The sequence below is a fragment of the Anas platyrhynchos genome, chromosome 20 (assembly GCF_047663525.1).
Source record: "Anas platyrhynchos isolate ZD024472 breed Pekin duck chromosome 20, IASCAAS_PekinDuck_T2T, whole genome shotgun sequence".
In the NCBI taxonomy this organism is placed as follows: Eukaryota; Metazoa; Chordata; class Aves; order Anseriformes; family Anatidae; genus Anas; species Anas platyrhynchos.
This window is the reverse complement of record NC_092606.1, coordinates 5001290-5018561: the sequence shown is the minus strand read 5'-3', so window position 1 is coordinate 5018561 and position 17272 is coordinate 5001290. Positions and strand designations below refer to the sequence as shown.

At 59.0% G+C, this 17272-nt stretch overlaps 2 protein-coding genes across 6 annotated transcripts in view; one reads left to right on the top strand and one right to left on the bottom strand.

The window, feature by feature from the left end:
- The first annotated feature begins 2206 nt into the window (after window positions 1-2206).
- TRAF4 (TNF receptor associated factor 4) lies at window positions 2207-7291 on the top strand. Its single transcript, XM_038165614.2, has 7 exons — window positions 2207-2417; window positions 4399-4450; window positions 4775-4879; window positions 4971-5132; window positions 5327-5488; window positions 5567-5722; window positions 6202-7291. Exons 1-7 carry the CDS (start codon window positions 2275-2277, stop codon window positions 6832-6834), a joined length of 1413 nt encoding a protein of 470 aa, XP_038021542.1. The 5' UTR covers window positions 2207-2274; the 3' UTR covers window positions 6835-7291.
- Window positions 7292-10716: 3425 nt separating this feature from the next.
- FAM222B (family with sequence similarity 222 member B) overlaps window positions 10717-17272 on the bottom strand; it is a 35002-nt gene continuing 28446 nt past the window's right edge. For all 5 annotated transcript variants that reach the window (XM_038165613.2, XM_038165612.2, XM_013099994.5 and 2 more), the window contains one exon: window positions 10717-16083. In XM_038165613.2, the coding sequence (XP_038021541.2) occupies window positions 14504-16066 (1563 nt within the window). In that variant the 5' untranslated portion in view covers window positions 16067-16083 and the 3' untranslated portion in view covers window positions 10717-14503. The remainder of the gene's footprint in view (window positions 16084-17272) is intronic.

Below are 17272 nucleotides of genomic sequence, written 5' to 3'. Positions count from 1 at the left end.
TGCTGGGCTGGGGGTTGTGCACCGAGGGCCGGAGCCCTGGGGATTTCGCAGCCTGCGCGCTCGGTTCAGCTGTGAAGCCCGGCGAGATGATTTGAATAATTTAATACCGGGCTGTGACCAAGCCTGGAGAAAGGGTAAAGGAAACAAAGAGGCCCCCAGCCCCGAGCAACAATAGCTCTTGAAACGACAAGCCGAGGCACGTCCGTGTGCCGGAGGCAGAGAGCAGCCCCGGCAAATAGGCCAGTTGCATTCCTCACGTCTGCTGCTTTGTTTCCCTGCAGAAGCTCCCGGTGAAAACTGCAGGTCTCAGGGCTTCTGCCGTGAGCCTTGCTTTGTCCCTGCACCCCGGTGCTGGAAACGCCTGGAAGAGCTCAGCTGCAGCCCAGGGGCTGAGCACATCCCAGGGCCGTGATGGGACCGAGGGCTCCCGGTCCCGGGTGGTGCGTCCCCGAGTCCCCGGCGGTGCTGACCTCACCTGGGTGCCCAGGTCTGTCCATTTACACCGAGATCTGGTCATTTTCACTGAGGAAAAGCTGCCTGCAGGGAGGGCCGGGCAGGAGGAGCCGCAGGCGGGCAGGCTCCCAGGGCTGCAGGTTCCCATGCCTGCTGAGCTGAGCTGTCCCACTGCCCTCAGCCCCGTGCTGTCAGCAGGGAACGGCCAAAACGCGCCCTGAGCTGATCTGGGTTGGTGCTGGCACCTGGCCTGGGCACAGCCCCATTCCCACGAGGCTTCACAGCCACTGTCCGTCTGTCCGTCCATCCATCCATCCATCCATCCATCCATCCGTCCGTCCATCCGTCCGTCCGTCCATCCAGCACCTCGCCTTCTGCAGGCACCAGTCCCCAAAACAGGGAGCGAGCTCTCCCCACTCCTTCCCCCGGGGCAAAAGGCGCCACCTTGGCTTCTTTAGAAGCCAGAGCTTCTGTTTTCTGGTTTTCTGTCCCTAAACACAAGGAAAAGGGAAGGAAGGAGGAGAAGGAAACCTCCCCGAGCCCAGATGGGTCCAGGGGGGGACATGTCCCCTCTCCAAAGGCGAGTGCCCTGCCCGGAGGTTGAGCGTCGCCTTTGTGCGAGACAAACGCCGGGGCTGTGATGTGGAGTGCAGGGGGGGGCTCTCATTAGGGACAGGGGGGGAAAGGAGGGAGGGGAGCTTTGTTTGCAGGGTCTGACACCTCTGATGGCTTTGTCAGCTCCGGGCTAATTAGCAGAGGTTGCTCCTCAGCGAGGTTAGAAACGGAAAAATTGGGGAACATCAAAGAGATGGGGGGAATGGTGACAAAACTCCGCCTGCTCCGTGCCTGCGGTGGGAGCTGGGGGCTCTCCGGGCTCACGGGGAGCTGCTCAGATGCCTTCTGCAGGGGGGAGCCCCCTGGGCGCAGGGCCTGCAGGACCCTCCTGGCCGTCACCCCATCCCACAGTCATGGCCAGGGATGGTTTTGGGATGGGGCCGTGTCTCAGGGAGCTGGGACGGGTGTCAGGCTGTGGTTGTTGTGTGCTTGGTGACTTGGTGGCACAACCAGAGGGACCCAGGGCTGCCACTGGGTCCTGCCCTGGGGGCTCCTGGCTCTGAGCAAACCCCCCCAGGAGAAACCAAATTTGAGCAGCCCAAACCCCCCGTGACAGCTGGCGGGTGGCACCGCTGCCAGCTCCCCGCGCTCACCCAGCTGTCTATTATTATTATTTTATTTTAATTTAATTTTCATTTTTTGCACGTTGTGTTTCCAGGCTCAGGTTTACCCCGCTGCTCCCCGCTGTCAGCGTGTCGGGGCCCTCGGGAAAACCCCGGGGGTGGCCAAATTTTTTTTGTGCTCAGCACACGTGGGGCCAAGCTTTGCCCAGGGCTGTTTGCCACCAAACCCAGGGGATAGGAGCCCCAAAACCTCTGCTAACTGGGAACCACTTCCATGGGGGGACTGGAACCAGTAACCCCAGCTGCTGGGAACGAAGCCCCCCCAGCTGCTGCCCCCATCCTTGGGGCTCAGCACGAGCTCCCCCCGGTACCCCCTGCTACCCCACAGCCCGCCCTCCATCCCCACCACCCCTAAACCCCCTAAATCCACCCCAAACCCATCCAACCACCCCCGGGGGGGGGCGGGCAGAGGGGCTGGGGGCGGTGTGGCTGCGCTTTTGTCGCCGCCCCGGGGAGGAGCCGGGTGTCGGGAGCCGGGAGCCGGGGCTCGGGCAGGAGGAGGAGGAGGAGGAGGAGGAGGAGGAGGAAGGCTGAGCGGGGCCGGGAGCCGGCTGCGGGGCCGGGGGTGGGGTGGGGGGGGGCGATGCCGGGCTACGACTACAAGCTGCTGGAGCGGCCGCGGCGCCGGGTGCTGTGCCCGCTGTGCGGGAAGCCCATGCGGGAGCCCGTGCGCGTCTCCACCTGCGGCCACCGCTTCTGCGACACCTGCCTGCAGGAGTTCCTCAGGTGAGGACCCCCCCCCGGACCCCCCCAGACCCCTCCTTTTAACCCCGCCGGGGTATCGCGCAGGGTCCCCCCCCCACCTCTCCACCGCACCCAAGGGCGCGGGCGCGCACGATGCAGGGGAAAAGGGGGAAATAGGGGGGGGGGGGTGCAAGGTGGCCCCCCCACGCGTGACAGCGAGCCGGGGGGGGGGCGAGGAGGAAGAGGAGGAGGAGGAGGAAGAGCAGGAGGAGGAGGAAGAGGAGGAGGAGGAAGGCCAGGCGAAGCGCCGCGCTCCCAGCACCCTCCAACATCCTGCCCCGGCCGCGCAGGAAGGAAGCAGCACCCCGGAGCCCCCCCCAAAACCCCCTCCCCGGAGCCCCTCGGGGTCCCCCCCCCCCCCAATTCTTTTTCCCCGTTCCCCTCCATCCCCCCCCCTCCCCGGGGTTGCTGCGCCCCCGGCCCCGTTTTCCGCCCGCCGCCGCCCCCGGCTCAGCCTCGCCCCGCTCCGGCGACCTTTGCACGGTCCCCGGGGGGGGGGCACCGGGGTGCCCGAGGCCGGTTTCGTAGAAACCGGGCGTTCCCGGGGCCGGTGCCAGGCTGTGCCTCCGCTCCCGCACCCACCCGGGGCTGTGGGGCTCAGTTCCGGACACGGGGGGATCTGTGCTTCCCCCCCCCCCCCAAAAAAAAAAAAACAAAAAAAAAACTTCTATTTGGGGTTTTGGGGGGGGGTCCTGCCCCTTCGCCCCGGCTCGCCACGAAGGTCAGAGGCAAGGACGGTGCCCCCGGTGCTGCCTCAGCACATTCCCTGCCCGGCCGAGCGTGAGGAATGGGGAGGCTTTGTCGGGGATTCACCCCCCCGGACCCCCGCCCCAATGGGGATTCTGGCCCCCGCACCCCGATACTGGGCAGGGCCGGTGCTGCCACCCCGCTGCGTCCCCTCCCCAAGGCCATGGGGCGATGCCACCTCCCAAAAAGGGGCCTGGGGCTGCTGCTGGTGGCGGTGGTCCCGAGGGAACGCCCAGCAAACACAGCGGGCACGTGGCAGAGTGGGGCTGGATGTGGCCGTGCCCCGAGGGCTCGCACCCCGCTGTTGACCCCATTATCCCTTGGTCCCCAACACTGGGGCTCAGGGGCTGTTGGGGATGTCACCGAGCTGATCCCGGTGACATCCCAGGCCAGCACACGCTGGTGGCACTGCTGGGGTGGCCACAACACCCCGCAGCCCCTTGGCACGCGGAGTGATCGGGGGCACGGGGCCACCTCGTCCCCTTCACATCCCGGGGGGTGCCAGAGCTCAGGTCCCTGCCTGTCCCTGCTGCTGTCCCCAGGGGCAGCACCCAAAGCTTCCCACCCCGGGCACGGTGCTATGGGGTGACGGTGGCTCCGTGGGGTGACCGTGCCCGGTGCCAGGCTCCCCGTTGGGCTCCGTCCCCATCCTGCGCCCAAGGCTGGCTCTTGGCACGAGCTCCCCCGTCCTGCTGGGGGTGGGGTCGCAGCATGCTGGGGGTACCACGGCTCCGTGTGCAGGGCCCAGCTGCAGGTCCCGTGTCCCCCCCACCCCGTTCCCACCTTGCCGGGGTGGCTGGGGGGGCCGTTTCCTGGCGAGGGGCAGCCCCTGGGGCCGGCGCATCCGGGCTGCACATCTGGAGCCCAGCTGCTGGTCCCGGCACCGGGGGCTGCCCTCGGCCTCCTCCAGCCCCTGCCTCCATCCATCCTGGGGAGGGGGTGTGAGGGGGCTCCAGATGGTGCCAACCCCCCCCCACCCTCCCCGACAGCAGGGGGGCAGCCCCGGGGGGGCGTCTGGCGGGGGCATTTCCCAGCTCTGACAGATGGAGCGGCTGCCGCCGGGATTAGGGCTCCCCGAGGGCTGGATTTGGCACGCCGGGTGGGCAGCACGGATGGGCTGGGGGCTGGGGGCTTGGGGGGGGGTCCCATGGGATGCCGTGGATGTGTCACCGCCGTGCCCCCGCCCTGCCTGACCCCCCACCCCTTTCTCTTGCAGCGAAGGCGTCTTCAAGTGCCCCGAGGACCAGCTGCCCCTGGACTACGCCAAGGTGAGCCTGGAGCTGCAGGCACGGGGCCAGGGCACCCCGCTGGCAAGGAAACGTCCCCCATGTCCCCACCGAGGGTCTCTGAGTCCCCCCCTCCTTGGCACGGCCCCGGTGCCTGGCACGGGTGCCCGTGCGGAAGCAAGAGCCCTTTGTGCCGCCGCGCTGGGAAACGGAAACCCACGGCCGACAAAGGGCGCTTGTTCGCGTGCCGGCGGGGGGATCCGGCCCCGGGCACCGTGCCCACAGCTCCCCGCTGGGTTTTGGGGGGGGCGAGGTGGGGGCCGGTGGGGGATGCTGACAGCCCGGTGCCGTCCCGTTGCCCAACAGATCTACCCCGACCCCGAGCTGGAGGTGCAGGTGTTGAGCCTGGCCATCCGCTGCATCCACAGCGAGGAGGGCTGCCGCTGGAGCGGGCTCATCAAACACCTCCAGGTAGGAGCTGGTGGGCAGGAGAGGAGCGGGGGCTGCGCCTCGGGGGTGCTTTAGGACCCCCCCCCCCCTCTGACCGTCCCTGCGCCCCCAGGTCCACCTCGGCACCTGCGCCTTCAACGTCGTCCCCTGCCCCAACCGCTGCAGCGCCAAGCTGAGCCGCCGCGACCTGCCCGAGCACGTGCAGCACGGCTGCCCCAAGCGCAGGGTCAAGTGCGAGTTCTGCGCCACCGACTTCACCGGGGAGGCCTTCGAGGTGGGCACCGGGGTGGGGGACACGCCGGGCCGGGAGGGGGACACGCAGATGGCAAGGGGGGGGTAGCAGGGTCTCAGGGGGTGCAGGGTGGCCGTGGGGGACCCGGATGGGGGACCTCGTGGGGACAGATCCTGGCCATGGGGACAGATCCTGGCTGTGGTTGGTGACGCTGCTGCTGCTGCTGCGGTCCCCAGGGCCACCAGGGGACGTGTCCCCAGGAGAGCGTGTACTGCGAGAACAAGTGCGGGGCGCGCATGATGCGGCGCCTGCTGTCCCAGCACACCCTGGCCGAGTGCCCCAAGCGCACGCAGCCCTGCACCTACTGCGCCAAGGAGTTCGTCTTCGACACCATCCAGGTGAGACGGGGCCCGTGGGGACGGGGCCACCCCGATGGCTCTCGGTGCCACCACCTGACCGCCGTCCTCTGTCCCCAGAACCACCAGTACCAGTGTCCCCGGTACCCCGTGCCCTGCCCCAACCAGTGCGGGACGCCCAGCATCGCGCGGGAGGACATGCCCAGCCACCTGAAGGAGAGCTGCAACACTGCCATGCTGCTGTGTCCCTTCAAGGAGGCTGGCTGCAAGCACCGGGTAAGTGTGGCCCCAGCCCCGTGCCAGCGTCCCCATCCCCATCCCATCCCGGTGTCCTTACGCCACCGAGTGCCCCGCAGCATCCCCACAGCTCTCCTGCCCTGACGTCTGTCCAGTTCCTTGTGGGGTTCCTGCTCTGCTCTGCCCCATCCCTGCGGCCACTTGGTGTCCCCATCCTGTCCTGTGTCACTTTGCCATCCTGGTGTCCTCCCCATGCCATCCTGGCTCGATGTCCCCGTGCCATCCCATCCAGGTGTCCCCGTGCCACCCCACGGTGACATCCCTGTGCCAATCCACCCTGCTGTCCCCATACCATCCCAGCCACCTGTCCCCGTGCCACCCCCTCCTGTCCCACCCCGTTGTCCCCGTGCAGCCCCGCGCCACCCCTCTCCACCACCCCCATTCCCCAACTCCCTCCCCGCGGCCCCCTCCTCTTTCCCCATCCCACCCCCCCGCTGACGTCCCCGCCGTCCCCGCAGTGCCCCAAGCTGGCCATGGGCCGGCACCTGGAGGAGAGCACCAAGGCTCACCTGGGCATGGTGTGCGCCCTGGTGAGCCGGCAGCGCCAGGAGATCCTGGAGCTGCGGCGCGACGTGGAGGAGCTGTCGGTGAGCAGCGACGGGATCCTCATCTGGAAGATCGCCGACTACGCCCGCAAGCTGCAGGAGGCCAAAGCCCGCAGCAACTACGAGTTCTTCAGCCCCCCCTTCTACACCCACAAGTACGGCTACAAGCTGCAGGTCTCGGCGTTCCTCAACGGCAACGGCAGCGGCGAGAGCAGCCACCTCTCCGTCTACATCCGCGTGCTGCCGGGCGAGTACGACAACCTGCTGGAGTGGCCCTTCTCCTACCGCGTCACCTTCTCCCTGCTGGACCAGAGCGACCCCTCGCTCTCCAAGCCCCAGCACATCACCGAGACCTTCCACCCCGACCCCAACTGGAAAAACTTCCAGAAGCCGGGGAGCACGCGCGGCTCCCTGGACGAGAGCACCCTGGGTTTCGGCTACCCCAAATTCATCTCCCACGAGGACATCAAGAAGCGCAACTACGTGCGGGACAACGCCATCTTCATCAAGGCCTCGGTGGAGATCCCCCAAAAAATCCTCGCCTGAGCCCCGCATTCAGAGGGGGGGGGACACAGGGGGCCATGAGCTGCACGCCCAGCCCGGGCTGACCCCCATGGTGCTGAGCCCCCCGCCCCGGCGCTGGGGACCCCGCGGTGGCCGCGCCGGTGGCTCTCAGGGAGGCGGTGGGGGGGCTGCTCCCGTGCCCCCCGCTGGGGCTGGGACCCCGCCGTGCTCGGTGCTCAACCCCTTCTCAGGTGCCCGGGGGGTGCCGGGGGGCTGGGCCCCCCCCAATTTCCTCGCTGGGGTGCCCGGTGGCCCCCACCAGCCTTGCTGGGGACCCAGCTTGGGTCCCCGCTGCCCAGAGCCATATTTTGTAAGCCGGTGCCCCCCCCGGGAGCACGTTTGTTATTTATTACCCTGGGCCGGGGCCCGATGCCCCCTTCCCTGCCTCTTTTATTTGTTTTTTGTTTTTTTTTTCAATAAACTGTTCTTGTATTTATTAGGGCTGCCTGGAGCTCCTTCCTGCCCCCCCCCTCCCCGTGGCTGGGTGCCACGTCCTGGGACAGCACCGGGGGGGGGGCTCCACGTCCCCGTTGCCTCCCCACAGAGGGGCCGGGGGGCACGGCGTGGGTAATCCCTGACCCACATCCCTGCGGCAGACGGGCTCGGGTGCAGACGGTTAATTCGGTAATCACCGGTTTGGGGGGGGCACCGGGCCACCCCTATTATCCTGCAGCCCCCCTCCGATGTCCCCCCCCAGCTCTTCGTTAGCTCAGGGGCAATCAGGGCTCCAGGGGAGGCAATAATTTGGGGCAGACGGGGGGCGGTGGGTGGCCATGGGGGTGTTGGGGTGGTTTGGGGGGCTCGGCTGGATCAGACCCCATGGGGACCCCCCCAGTCATCCCAGTATGATGGGGGGGGCACTGCCCCCAGTCCGATCCCACAGCTGTGTTCATGCTGCCCCACTGGACGTGGTGCCCCCCAAACTGATCCCAGCTGGGCTGGGGGGCACACAGGGCAGCTCCTCCTGCCCTGGCCCTCCCTGGCTGTCCCAGTGCCACACTGGTGCCCAGTGCCAGCTTTACTGGTGCCCAGTGGCCACTCACACTGGTGCCCAGTGCCAGCTGTACCGGTGCCAAAAGCCAGCATTGTACTGGTCGATGCCAGCGGTGCTCAGTCTCAGTTCCCATTGGTGCCCAGTGCCATCCCATACTGGTGCCCAGTAACAGCCTTTACTGGTACCTGATGTAATCCCATAGTGGTGCCCAGTAACAACCCATACTGGTGCCTGCTGCTGTCCCTTGCTGGTGCCTGGTATATTCCTGTACTGGTGTCATCCCATACTGGTGCCCAGTATCAACCCATACGGGTGCCCCACCAGTCCCATACTGGTGCCCAGTATCAGCCCGTACTGGTGCCCAGTATCAGCCCGTATTGGTGCCCCACCAGTGCCTTACTGGTGCCCAGTATCAGCCCGTACTGGTGCCCCCCGGTCCCTCCGGTGCTCGCTGCCGCCGCCGCGCGGTGCCGGGGCTCGGGGCCGGGGCTCGGGGCCGGGGCTGGGGCCCCCCCTCCCGGCCGGCCGCGTTCCCTTCCCGGCGGCTCCTCCCGGAGCCGGGGCCGGGCACAAGCCGGGTTTTTCCCTGCAGAGCCCAAACCCGAATTTCTCTTTATTTTTTTGGGGGGGCTCTCGCTTTGGAGAGCGCACAGGGCGCCAGCACCAAAGCACGGAGCCGGGCTGCCCCCCCCCCCCCCCCCCCCCCCCCCACGCAGCCTTTTGCTGAGCCTTGCACCAAAAAAAACAGCCAACAACCCATGGAATTATGAAAAAGGATTGATAAAATGAGCTGAAAACTGCAGGTCTCACCCCAAAAGGCCAGCAGCTGCGGATCCATGTTGCTGTTGTGCGGCGCGATGCCCAAAAACTGGTGGCACCCACCCCAAAAATAACCACAACCCCAAGCTGCCTTTTCCCCATTTTCACCCCCCATTTTTTTTTTTTTTTTTTCCCCTCTCTCCCTTTTCAATCTCTGGTGTGAAATTTGCCCTCCGCACAGCTTCATCCCGTACCCGCTCCCCTTCACCTCTCCCCTTCCACGTCCCTGCGGGATCCGTTCGGAGCCGGGGAGGGCAAATCCCCGGCAAAAACTGGGCTGAGCAGCAGGAGATGCTCTTAGAATTCACGGGGGGGGGGAGGGAGACAAATCGATGCGCTGCTAAAATTAGATTCAAGCAGAAAGTTTAAAAATAAACTTCCTGGAAAGTTGTGGGAAATTCAGTGCAAAGGACCCTAAAATGTATCGGGGGCTCCCAGCCCCGCTGTGCCCCCGGCTTGGGGACACACCTTCAGCCGAGCTGTCTGACCCAGGCATTAATATTTCATTAAGGTAAAATAAAAAAAAAAAAACACACAAAGACAAAAGTGTTTTTTGCGTCCTTTATTAAAAACCTGCCCGGGCTCGGCCGCCTCCCCCAGCCCTTCCCAGGTCTGCGGGGTTTGAGCACCAGGACATGAAGGGAGAGGGTTTACGGGGTGGGCAGTGAAACCCCCGCTGTGATTTCAGCTCTTCGGTTTTAACACATCTCCCAGGACTGAACCCACGGCTTGTACCCAATTGCCTCGAAATTAGCTTAAACTAATTAGATAAAACACTCCGGGAATTTTATTACAATTTGGCTGTGAGGCTGGATGGCAAATCTGGGGCCAAAAACGAAGAATTAAATTGGTTTTGTGGCATGGGCCAGGCTGGAGCAGTGTGGAGGCACCGGGCAGGAGCCACCCCCTGCCCTCACGCCATCCCCAAGCCCCCTCCCTTCAGCTGGGGGGAAATCTGGGGACACAGCGTGGCATTTGAAGATTATGGGTGAATTTAAGTTTAATGCTGTCCCGTCCCCAGCCTGGTGTTTTATTTGCTACAGCTTCCCGTGTGCTGATTTTCTACACCTCTCCTAGCGCATCGCCTACCTTGGACCCAATTTAATTTTGGCAACGTGAGCCCAGCACAGGAGGAAAAGACCAAACAGAGCAGCTGAACCATCAAAAAAAAAACCCCCAAAAAACAAAAAAAAAACACACTCGACCTAAAGGAGAAGTTTCTGAGGGCTGAGCCCACGCTACCTCCCCCCAGAGGTTGGGTTCCCCACGCTGATGCCAGGGGATGGAAGAGGCTTTGGAAGAGGAGGCTGATGGAGACAGCAGACACCGAAGCGTGGTTCTGGCAACCCCAGGAAAAATGTTTGTTTGTCGTCAGAGAAAATTTAGACGCCCGTGTCTTTCGAGCAAGTGCAGAGGGGGTTGGAAAAAATCAGTTGTGTTTTTCTCTCTTCTTGCAGAAAAAAAAAATCTTTAAAAAAATCTTTAAAAAATCTTTACTTAGTTTTACGCTGAGAACCCAAACTGGGAATTTATTGCACGCGCTGTTGGTGTCAAGGCTTCAAAGGGCATCGCTGGGAGCAGCCCCCCCATAGCCCGAGCCCTTCTCCCCCCCACCCCATACACGCAGACCCGACCTCAGAATTTGTCCCACCCGGGCAGGACGTCAGCCTCCTCGCCCCCCCGGCTCTGTGAGCAATTCCTTCAGCACCTCCCTGCCTCTGAGCATCGCCTCTGTTCCTCCAGCCCCCCCTCTGTGCTCTTAGGGGAGAAGAGCAGCCAGGTCGCACCCCCCGCACCCCGAGCCCCCTCCCCAAATTCCTTCAGGACGTGCCCAACCCCAGCCAGCAGCAGGCACCCGCTGGGTATTTGGGTATTTCCGTACCCCCCCACGGTACTCGCCCTGCACACAAACAGCACAAGGGGCAGAGGGACCAGGGCTCTCTTTCTCTCTCTCTGTTTTTTGTTTTTTCTGCTTTACTTTTTTTTATTTTTCCTGCAGACAAAAAAAAAAAAGATCTAGTTCATACCCGTAGCACATAAGAAGCAGCGTATAGAATCAGTATGTGGTTTAATCAAATACAGCAGCAATTCCCCGTTGTCTCCACCGTGAGCCCCAGCAAACATTTCTGTTTGGTTTCTACGGGAGTGGCCGAGTCCCACGGAGACGTCTTTCACAGCGTAAGCTTAAAGAAAGGAAATTCACAAGTGTCTTTTTTATAAAACGGTAACTTTGGGCTGTAACAAACTGGGCTTGAGATTTAACAGCTTCAAAGCTTCTGCTCAAAAGAAAAGACACGGAGATGGAAGCTTCCTCCTGGGAGGTTTTACACCACTTTCCTGTTGAACCCTTCCCGAAGCTATTTCATGCCAACCTCCGGCTGGCAAGGGTGGTGCCAGAAACCACCAGGATAACGAGATTCTGCTAAACCAGTGTGATACGGGACAGGGGACAGGGGTTGGTGCTGACAACACAGCATAAATAATTCCAAAAAAAACCACCTGCAAAGACCCTGCTCCTTGCTCGAAGAGCAGAATTGCCACCTGCGGGTACCCAGGCTCCGCGCACGAGCGTGGAACCAAAAATCTGGAGCTCGCATTTCCTGTGCTGGAGGTCATGAAACAATTAAGCTAAGAAAAAAAAAAGGCAAAAAGGCAAGAAGGGAAGGATCTGAGCTGGGAGCAGTGCTGTGAACTCCTGGAAGGGAGCTGAGGGGTGCTGGTCCCTGCGCCGCTGCTGCCACCGCGTTGGGCACCGCGCGTGGCACCAGCCTCCGGGCTGTCCTCCAGCAAGGGAAGGACCCACAGAGCGTGAAATAAATGGCACAGAAACAGCTCCTACCGCACTGCGGGGCCACTGGTCTTGGGATTAAGCCTCACCCGCTCCTCCCCGGGCAGTGGTGCCCCACGGGGCTGCCCTGCAGGCTGAGGCTGGGGTCCCTGCGCCTGGGAAGGAGGCAGGGTGGTGGCTGTTTCTCTGCAGATCTGCTGGGGAAGGAGAAAGGAGAAGCTGTCAGCTGCCGTTCAAAAAAGCCCTCGCTCCTAGAACAACAAAAAGGAAGCGTTTTTGCATCTTTGACTCGGAAAGCGAGGGCTGTTTTTTCCAGCAGGCACCTGGCACCGTCCCGCCTGGACGAGGTTTGGGAATATTTTTGCTCGGGAATGGTTTTTGCTTTTTTTGCTTCCCGGTCCTGCGGTGCCAGGGCAAAGTCTCGGGGGTCGTGGCTCTCTGCAGAGCAAATCACAGCGGCTCCCAGGGCACATCCAGCGCTAGCAGCCACAGCAAAACCACGTTGGCAAAGACCACGACAACGGGGCTCTGCTCAGGGCTCTCTCTTAGGAGAAGAGCAGGAAAAGGGAAAAAAAAAAAAAGCTTTAAATAAGAGTCTGGGGTGAGATTTGCAGCAGGCTAACGAAGAGAGGAGATGGCAATATTTTATTTAGTAAAAAGGTAGGTATGCAGGTAGCCAACACCTTACAGGAACTAACTTAGCAGGAAAGGTTAAAGTCATAGCACAGCCCTAGATCGATGTGGGGAGAGGGGAGACGACAGGGAGGCTGTAAGGGAAGCAGCTTCAGACTCGAACCTTGGCTTCCAATATAATGTATTCAGAAAAATATTGCATGAAAAGCCTCAGGGTTTTCGTTCTTTCATAGATGTATATTTACCAGTTTTCACAAAGACTGCAGGAATACGATTATAAACAATAAATTAGGACTTCATGTTGCTATCATTTGGCATAACACAATCAGGCAATTTTTCCTTTTTAAATATAAGGCAACACAAGCCAACACATAATTTAATCCGTCTTTAGTCAAATTGCTTAACTTTGCTAAAGAGTTATCACTAAAGAACGGCTCAGAGTACACTTAAAGGAATTTAAATAATGACATAAGTGTACTACCTTACGCAAGGAGTCAGAAAACGTACTCTGCTAAGCTTTGAAACCTAAATATTTGTTACAGCCCAGGACTACACATCTAAATTAAAAAAATACAAATAAATGTTTTCTAATTTTTCCATTTACGAAAAAACTTTTAAGAATCTCTAGCCAACTATGACGTCACTTCAAAACTTGTAAGTTTTTTTTTTTTGTGTGTTTTTTTTTTTCTTTTTTTTTTTTTTTGAGTTTTTGTATGATGTCTTAAGATTTTAAACCATGCTCGTTAAGGAAAGTTCAAGGAGCAAATACTTAAGGCTTTGTTTTTCAAAGGGCTGTGAGGGAGGCCAGTGGATGGCAGAGGCCAGTGGGTTCACCCATACACAATGCTACTCAAACCCACACTACCAGGCGACATTCATACAGAAATATTACACTTAAAAGTTACAGTGTAGAGCAATAGGTTTTTTTTTTTCTTTTTTTTTTAGCCAGTGTACATATAAAGAATCAATGCATTTATTTGTTGTTTTGTTTTTTTTTTTTTGTATTTTTTTTTTTTTTTAATTTCCAAACTTGATTGTGATCATTATGTTCAAGTATTAGCCTCGTTGACAGAGATGAGGAATTTTCTACTTACAACAAATTCGGCTCTCGGAAAAGGAAAGGTTTCAAGACATGGAAGAGAACAAGACGCTGAGGTTACCACCACTTAGTGTCCTACCGGTCACTGACTCGACTAGCTGCTGCGAGTGATTTGGGGAAGGAACAGAAGGAGTTAGGCACCGAGACTCCGGGAAGAAGAATATTGGTAGGTTATTAACAGCTCCGCTAATTCCCAGAGAGGAGGGGCGGTCCAGTAAATCAGCTGGGGCGTTTTTGCTGGAGGATACGGGACTCTAAAGCCCCCCCCGGGTGTCTCGTGGCCGGAGCTTCGCTTCGGATCCACCGCCTCCCGCTCCACCAGAACCGCTGCTGGAATGTGAGAGCATTGAGAACGTGGCCCCGCGCCCCCGGAGACGAGCTGGAGTTAGGTCTCCTCACCCTGAAATTCATCCTAGCTACAGGAGGAAAGAGGCTGAACCCCTTTTTTGGAGTTGTCAGTGGGTCTGGATTCCCGGCCCTTCGCCTGGGGACGGCCAGACTCCTAGCAGCGAGGGGTTCAGACGACGTTAGCTGGCCAAAGAGGAGCGGGGAAGGGAAATGGGATGCAGAAAAAGGCAGCTACCGACGGCAGCCAGGCTGCCTGGGCCCTAAAACCGCCAATCCCCCTCTCCCCACACCCTGTCTGTAAAAAAAAAACAACAAAAGTGTCGGAAAAAAATAATAAATCTGTTGGAGACTTTTGACTTTGGACAAAGTCTAAACGATAAACGGCTGGAAAGCTTCTTCCTATGTTAATGCCTCAATACGTACCCCTAGCTAGCTCTTTGCAAACGTCGGCTTCTTTTTCAATTAAATAGGCCTCTAGACAGTGCAAATGGTCAATGTTTAATGCATTAATGAAATGGGCTTTCGAGCTGAAAATAAGCCCTGCTTCCTGACAAATTCTGTTGCTCTTAATCTTCAGAGGAAATGGAGATGGAAATGTAAGCGGCTACACTACCTGGCTCTTCGAGGAGCTGGCGAACAGATGCAACTGCGAAACCCTGCAGCAACTCAACATCAGTCCAGCACGCAGTTACTAAGCAGAAGGCAAAAGCAGCACAAAGGGGATTCTGCGGTGAGGAAACAGCTGTGGCGTGGAGTAGTGTAATGAAATCCTTTGAAACAAAAGGCATGTTAAATATTTGATGCATAAAGGAGAGAGAGATAACACGTAGGCAAAGCTTTTCAATATACAGTATGTCTTCTTCCAACGGTTACTATAATGATCACACAAGTTTGCAAGTTAAAAACGCCTTGCTTATTAATTAAAATTAAGACTAAACCTCTAATTTCTGTCTGTGAAAGTGACTGCAGCCTATCTATACCCTGGGTGTTGAATATGAAGATTTCGACTATCGGTTGGTTCAGGTGCTCGGTTGATGGGGGGCCGATGGACTTTTCCCAGCACGGCCATGCTCTGATCTCTGAAGCAAGCCTGCTGGAAGTCCCCGCTTAGGTAATCCATGGTCTGCATCACATTATTCTGGCTGGATGGACCAGCTCCAGCTCTGTAATGAGTTCCCCCCGCGCAATCCAGCGGCGCTCCTGCCGCCTGGCCCCCGTGGAAAGGCATGGCGAGGTCCTGGGACCCGGAGCTGTCGCTGTTGGGGGTGGGCAGGATGTTATTCCACATGGGCTGGAAATAGTGCCCGTTGGTGTACGGCAAGGGTCCCTGCAAGCCGTTCACCGGCGGAGAGGGGGTGGGCTTCTCGAGGGGGGGCTTCAAGCCGAACGACTGGCCCATGCACAGTTCTTGGGGGTAGCCGGCCGTCTTGCCGGGGAAGCTCTGCCCTGCCATCTCTCTCTGAGGGTGCTTCCCCGCGAGCCCGGCGGGCCCAGCAGCGTCCCCGCACATTTGCTGCAGGTGTGCAAGCTGGTGCTGGTTCCAGGCGACCGGTTTGATTTCGTTCGGGTAGGCGGGCGGCACCCTGTTCATATTCACCATGGGCACGTTAACGGAGGCAGAAGGAATAGCAGCAGCAGCATGGTCCGCAGGGTTTACTCCACAGGAAGGCATGGGCGTGGGGACGTTGTGAGTAGATACCCTGGTACTTGCATTGATAAGCAGGTTGCGACTTATGGGGCTGGGGTTGGCGATCTGTCCCTCACAGACTGAGGTAGTGCTAATGCCAGCTCTGGCCTGGCAGAACTGGTTGATCTGATGCACGATGCTGCTCAGGTCCGGTGGCTGGTTCTGCTGCAGGGTGGCAGCCATAGAGAGGGGAATGGTTGAGGTAGACACGGTCACATTCGGCGGCGCGTCTGCATCCGGCATCTTTCTGCTTCCATGTAAACCCGGCTGCAGCAAAGGGGCGGGGGGGTGCTGCAGAGTCTGGTGCGCCATGGGCTGAGGATGCTGCAAGCCCTGCGGCTGCTGCATATTCTGAGGGTGCGGCAGCGCCTGCGGGATCCCCTGAGGGTGAGCTAAGCTTTGTGGCTGTGGTATCCCCTGAGGGTGCTGCAAAGTCTGCGGCTGCGGGATGCTCTGGGGGTGCGGCAAAGTCTGTGCATGCTGGAGAGCCTGCTGGCGAGCAAGCGCCTGGGGGTGGGTTAAAGTGCTCGGTGCAACGTAGGGGGTGGAAGGGGGATTCATCATCGCTTCCGGCAGCAGGCGTGTGCGTGTCCCGTCAAAGTCCTTGAGAATTCCTTTCGCTGGAGATTTGACTATGGCCAGGAGGCCCGTTTTCGTGGTGGCCTGAGACGGGTAAGGACTGTACCTCTGGCCCGAAGTATCAAGTCCGTTCACAGTACGGCGAATGTGTTTCCTCTGGGGAACCTTGACGCTGTTGGGGAAAATCTTTATAGTCAGTGGGTTGTTGGCGACCTTCTTAGCATAAGCATCCAATTCTGCTGGGGTAGGATACTGTGCAGATCTCATTTTCTGTGTAGTGTCCCCTGCGGAGAAAGGAAATTCATCAATGCTGACTCTGGCAAGCCAGGGACCAACCCCAGGACACGACAACCACGCGGCGAGGGGAGGAAATCTCCAGGGAACCGAGAGGCACAGCTTCACCTCCCCACACCAGCAGATCATCCACCACATCCCTCGTTCCCTTTATTACCTGGAGACCAACAGCACCCCCAGTTCAACTTCAGGATAAAACTGCCCAGAGGAGCCAAACCAAACCCGTGTTTTGCTCAGAGCACGTTTACAGCTGGACAAAACCAGGTAACGTGCTCTCAGCACTGCAGCCTGCAGTATTTATTGTGGCTGGTGGTGGTGGGCCAGCCTTTCAGTCTCTTAATTTAAGGCTGCCTCCCCGTGACCCTTCGAGCCATTTGCAAAATCTTTAGCGTGTGATTCAGAAATCAGAAAGTTATGAATTAAACATGACACTCGCGTAACGCCGAGGTGGGAGCCTTACAGAGCACTTCGGCTCAAGCCTCCACTTAAATCTGAGCTCTCTTCTAGATGCTGCCATCTGAAAGCACTCTGAGTGTCTTTTTGTCCATTAGGAAGTCCTCGTCAGTCCAAGTTCAGCAAATGGAAGGAGGCTCCACGTACGGTATTTTACGGCTGGCAATTATTTCTTCGGCTGAATTTTCAGCCTGGCACCTTGCTAGGGACAGCAGCCCGCTATCAAACAGCAGAATCGTGCGATTACCTCACAAGATTAAAACCGTGCTGCTCCGCAGACACAGACAAAAGACTTCTGGAGGCAGAGGTGTGGTTTCACGTAGGCTGATTTACAGATACCTACCTTGCCTACCAGCTTGAAGTGCTTTTGGAAAGAACTTCAGAAATCTGGGGAAGTGCTTGTGCCTCCCGTTGCAAGCTCACTCCAAGCAGAGACTTGGGCCCTTTCCCTACCACGAGACTCCTACTTCAGGAATCATTTTGTAATCTTCAAATAATGGCTCGCAGCTTTTACAATCCCACTTTGCTTTTGCCTTTTTTTCCCACCCCCCCACCTTGCAAACAGGACAAAACGCCCATCCTTTTTGCTCCACTTCTCAGCATCCCCGTGGCTGAAAGGAGGTGAAGCACAGGAGCCAGCTCCTCCAGAGCCCAAGAGCATCCCAGCCCTGCATCTGGCTCTCTGAGCCGCGGAAATCGGAGTGCTTGATGCTCTCAGGCGAGCAG

What these genes read in the sequence shown, in the direction of transcription:
- TRAF4 (XM_038165614.2), top strand. Translation starts at nt 2,275, where the DNA reads ATGCCGGGCTACGACTACAAGCTGCTGGAGCGGCCGCGGCGCCGGGTG. An exon ending in TGCCTGCAGGAGTTCCTCAG is followed by an intron (nt 2,418 to 4,398) that starts GTGAGGACCCCC and finishes TTTCTCTTGCAG; the next exon opens with CGAAGGCGTCTTCAAGTGCC. An exon ending in TCGTCTTCGACACCATCCAG is followed by an intron (nt 5,489 to 5,566) that starts GTGAGACGGGGC and finishes CTCTGTCCCCAG; the next exon opens with AACCACCAGTACCAGTGTCC.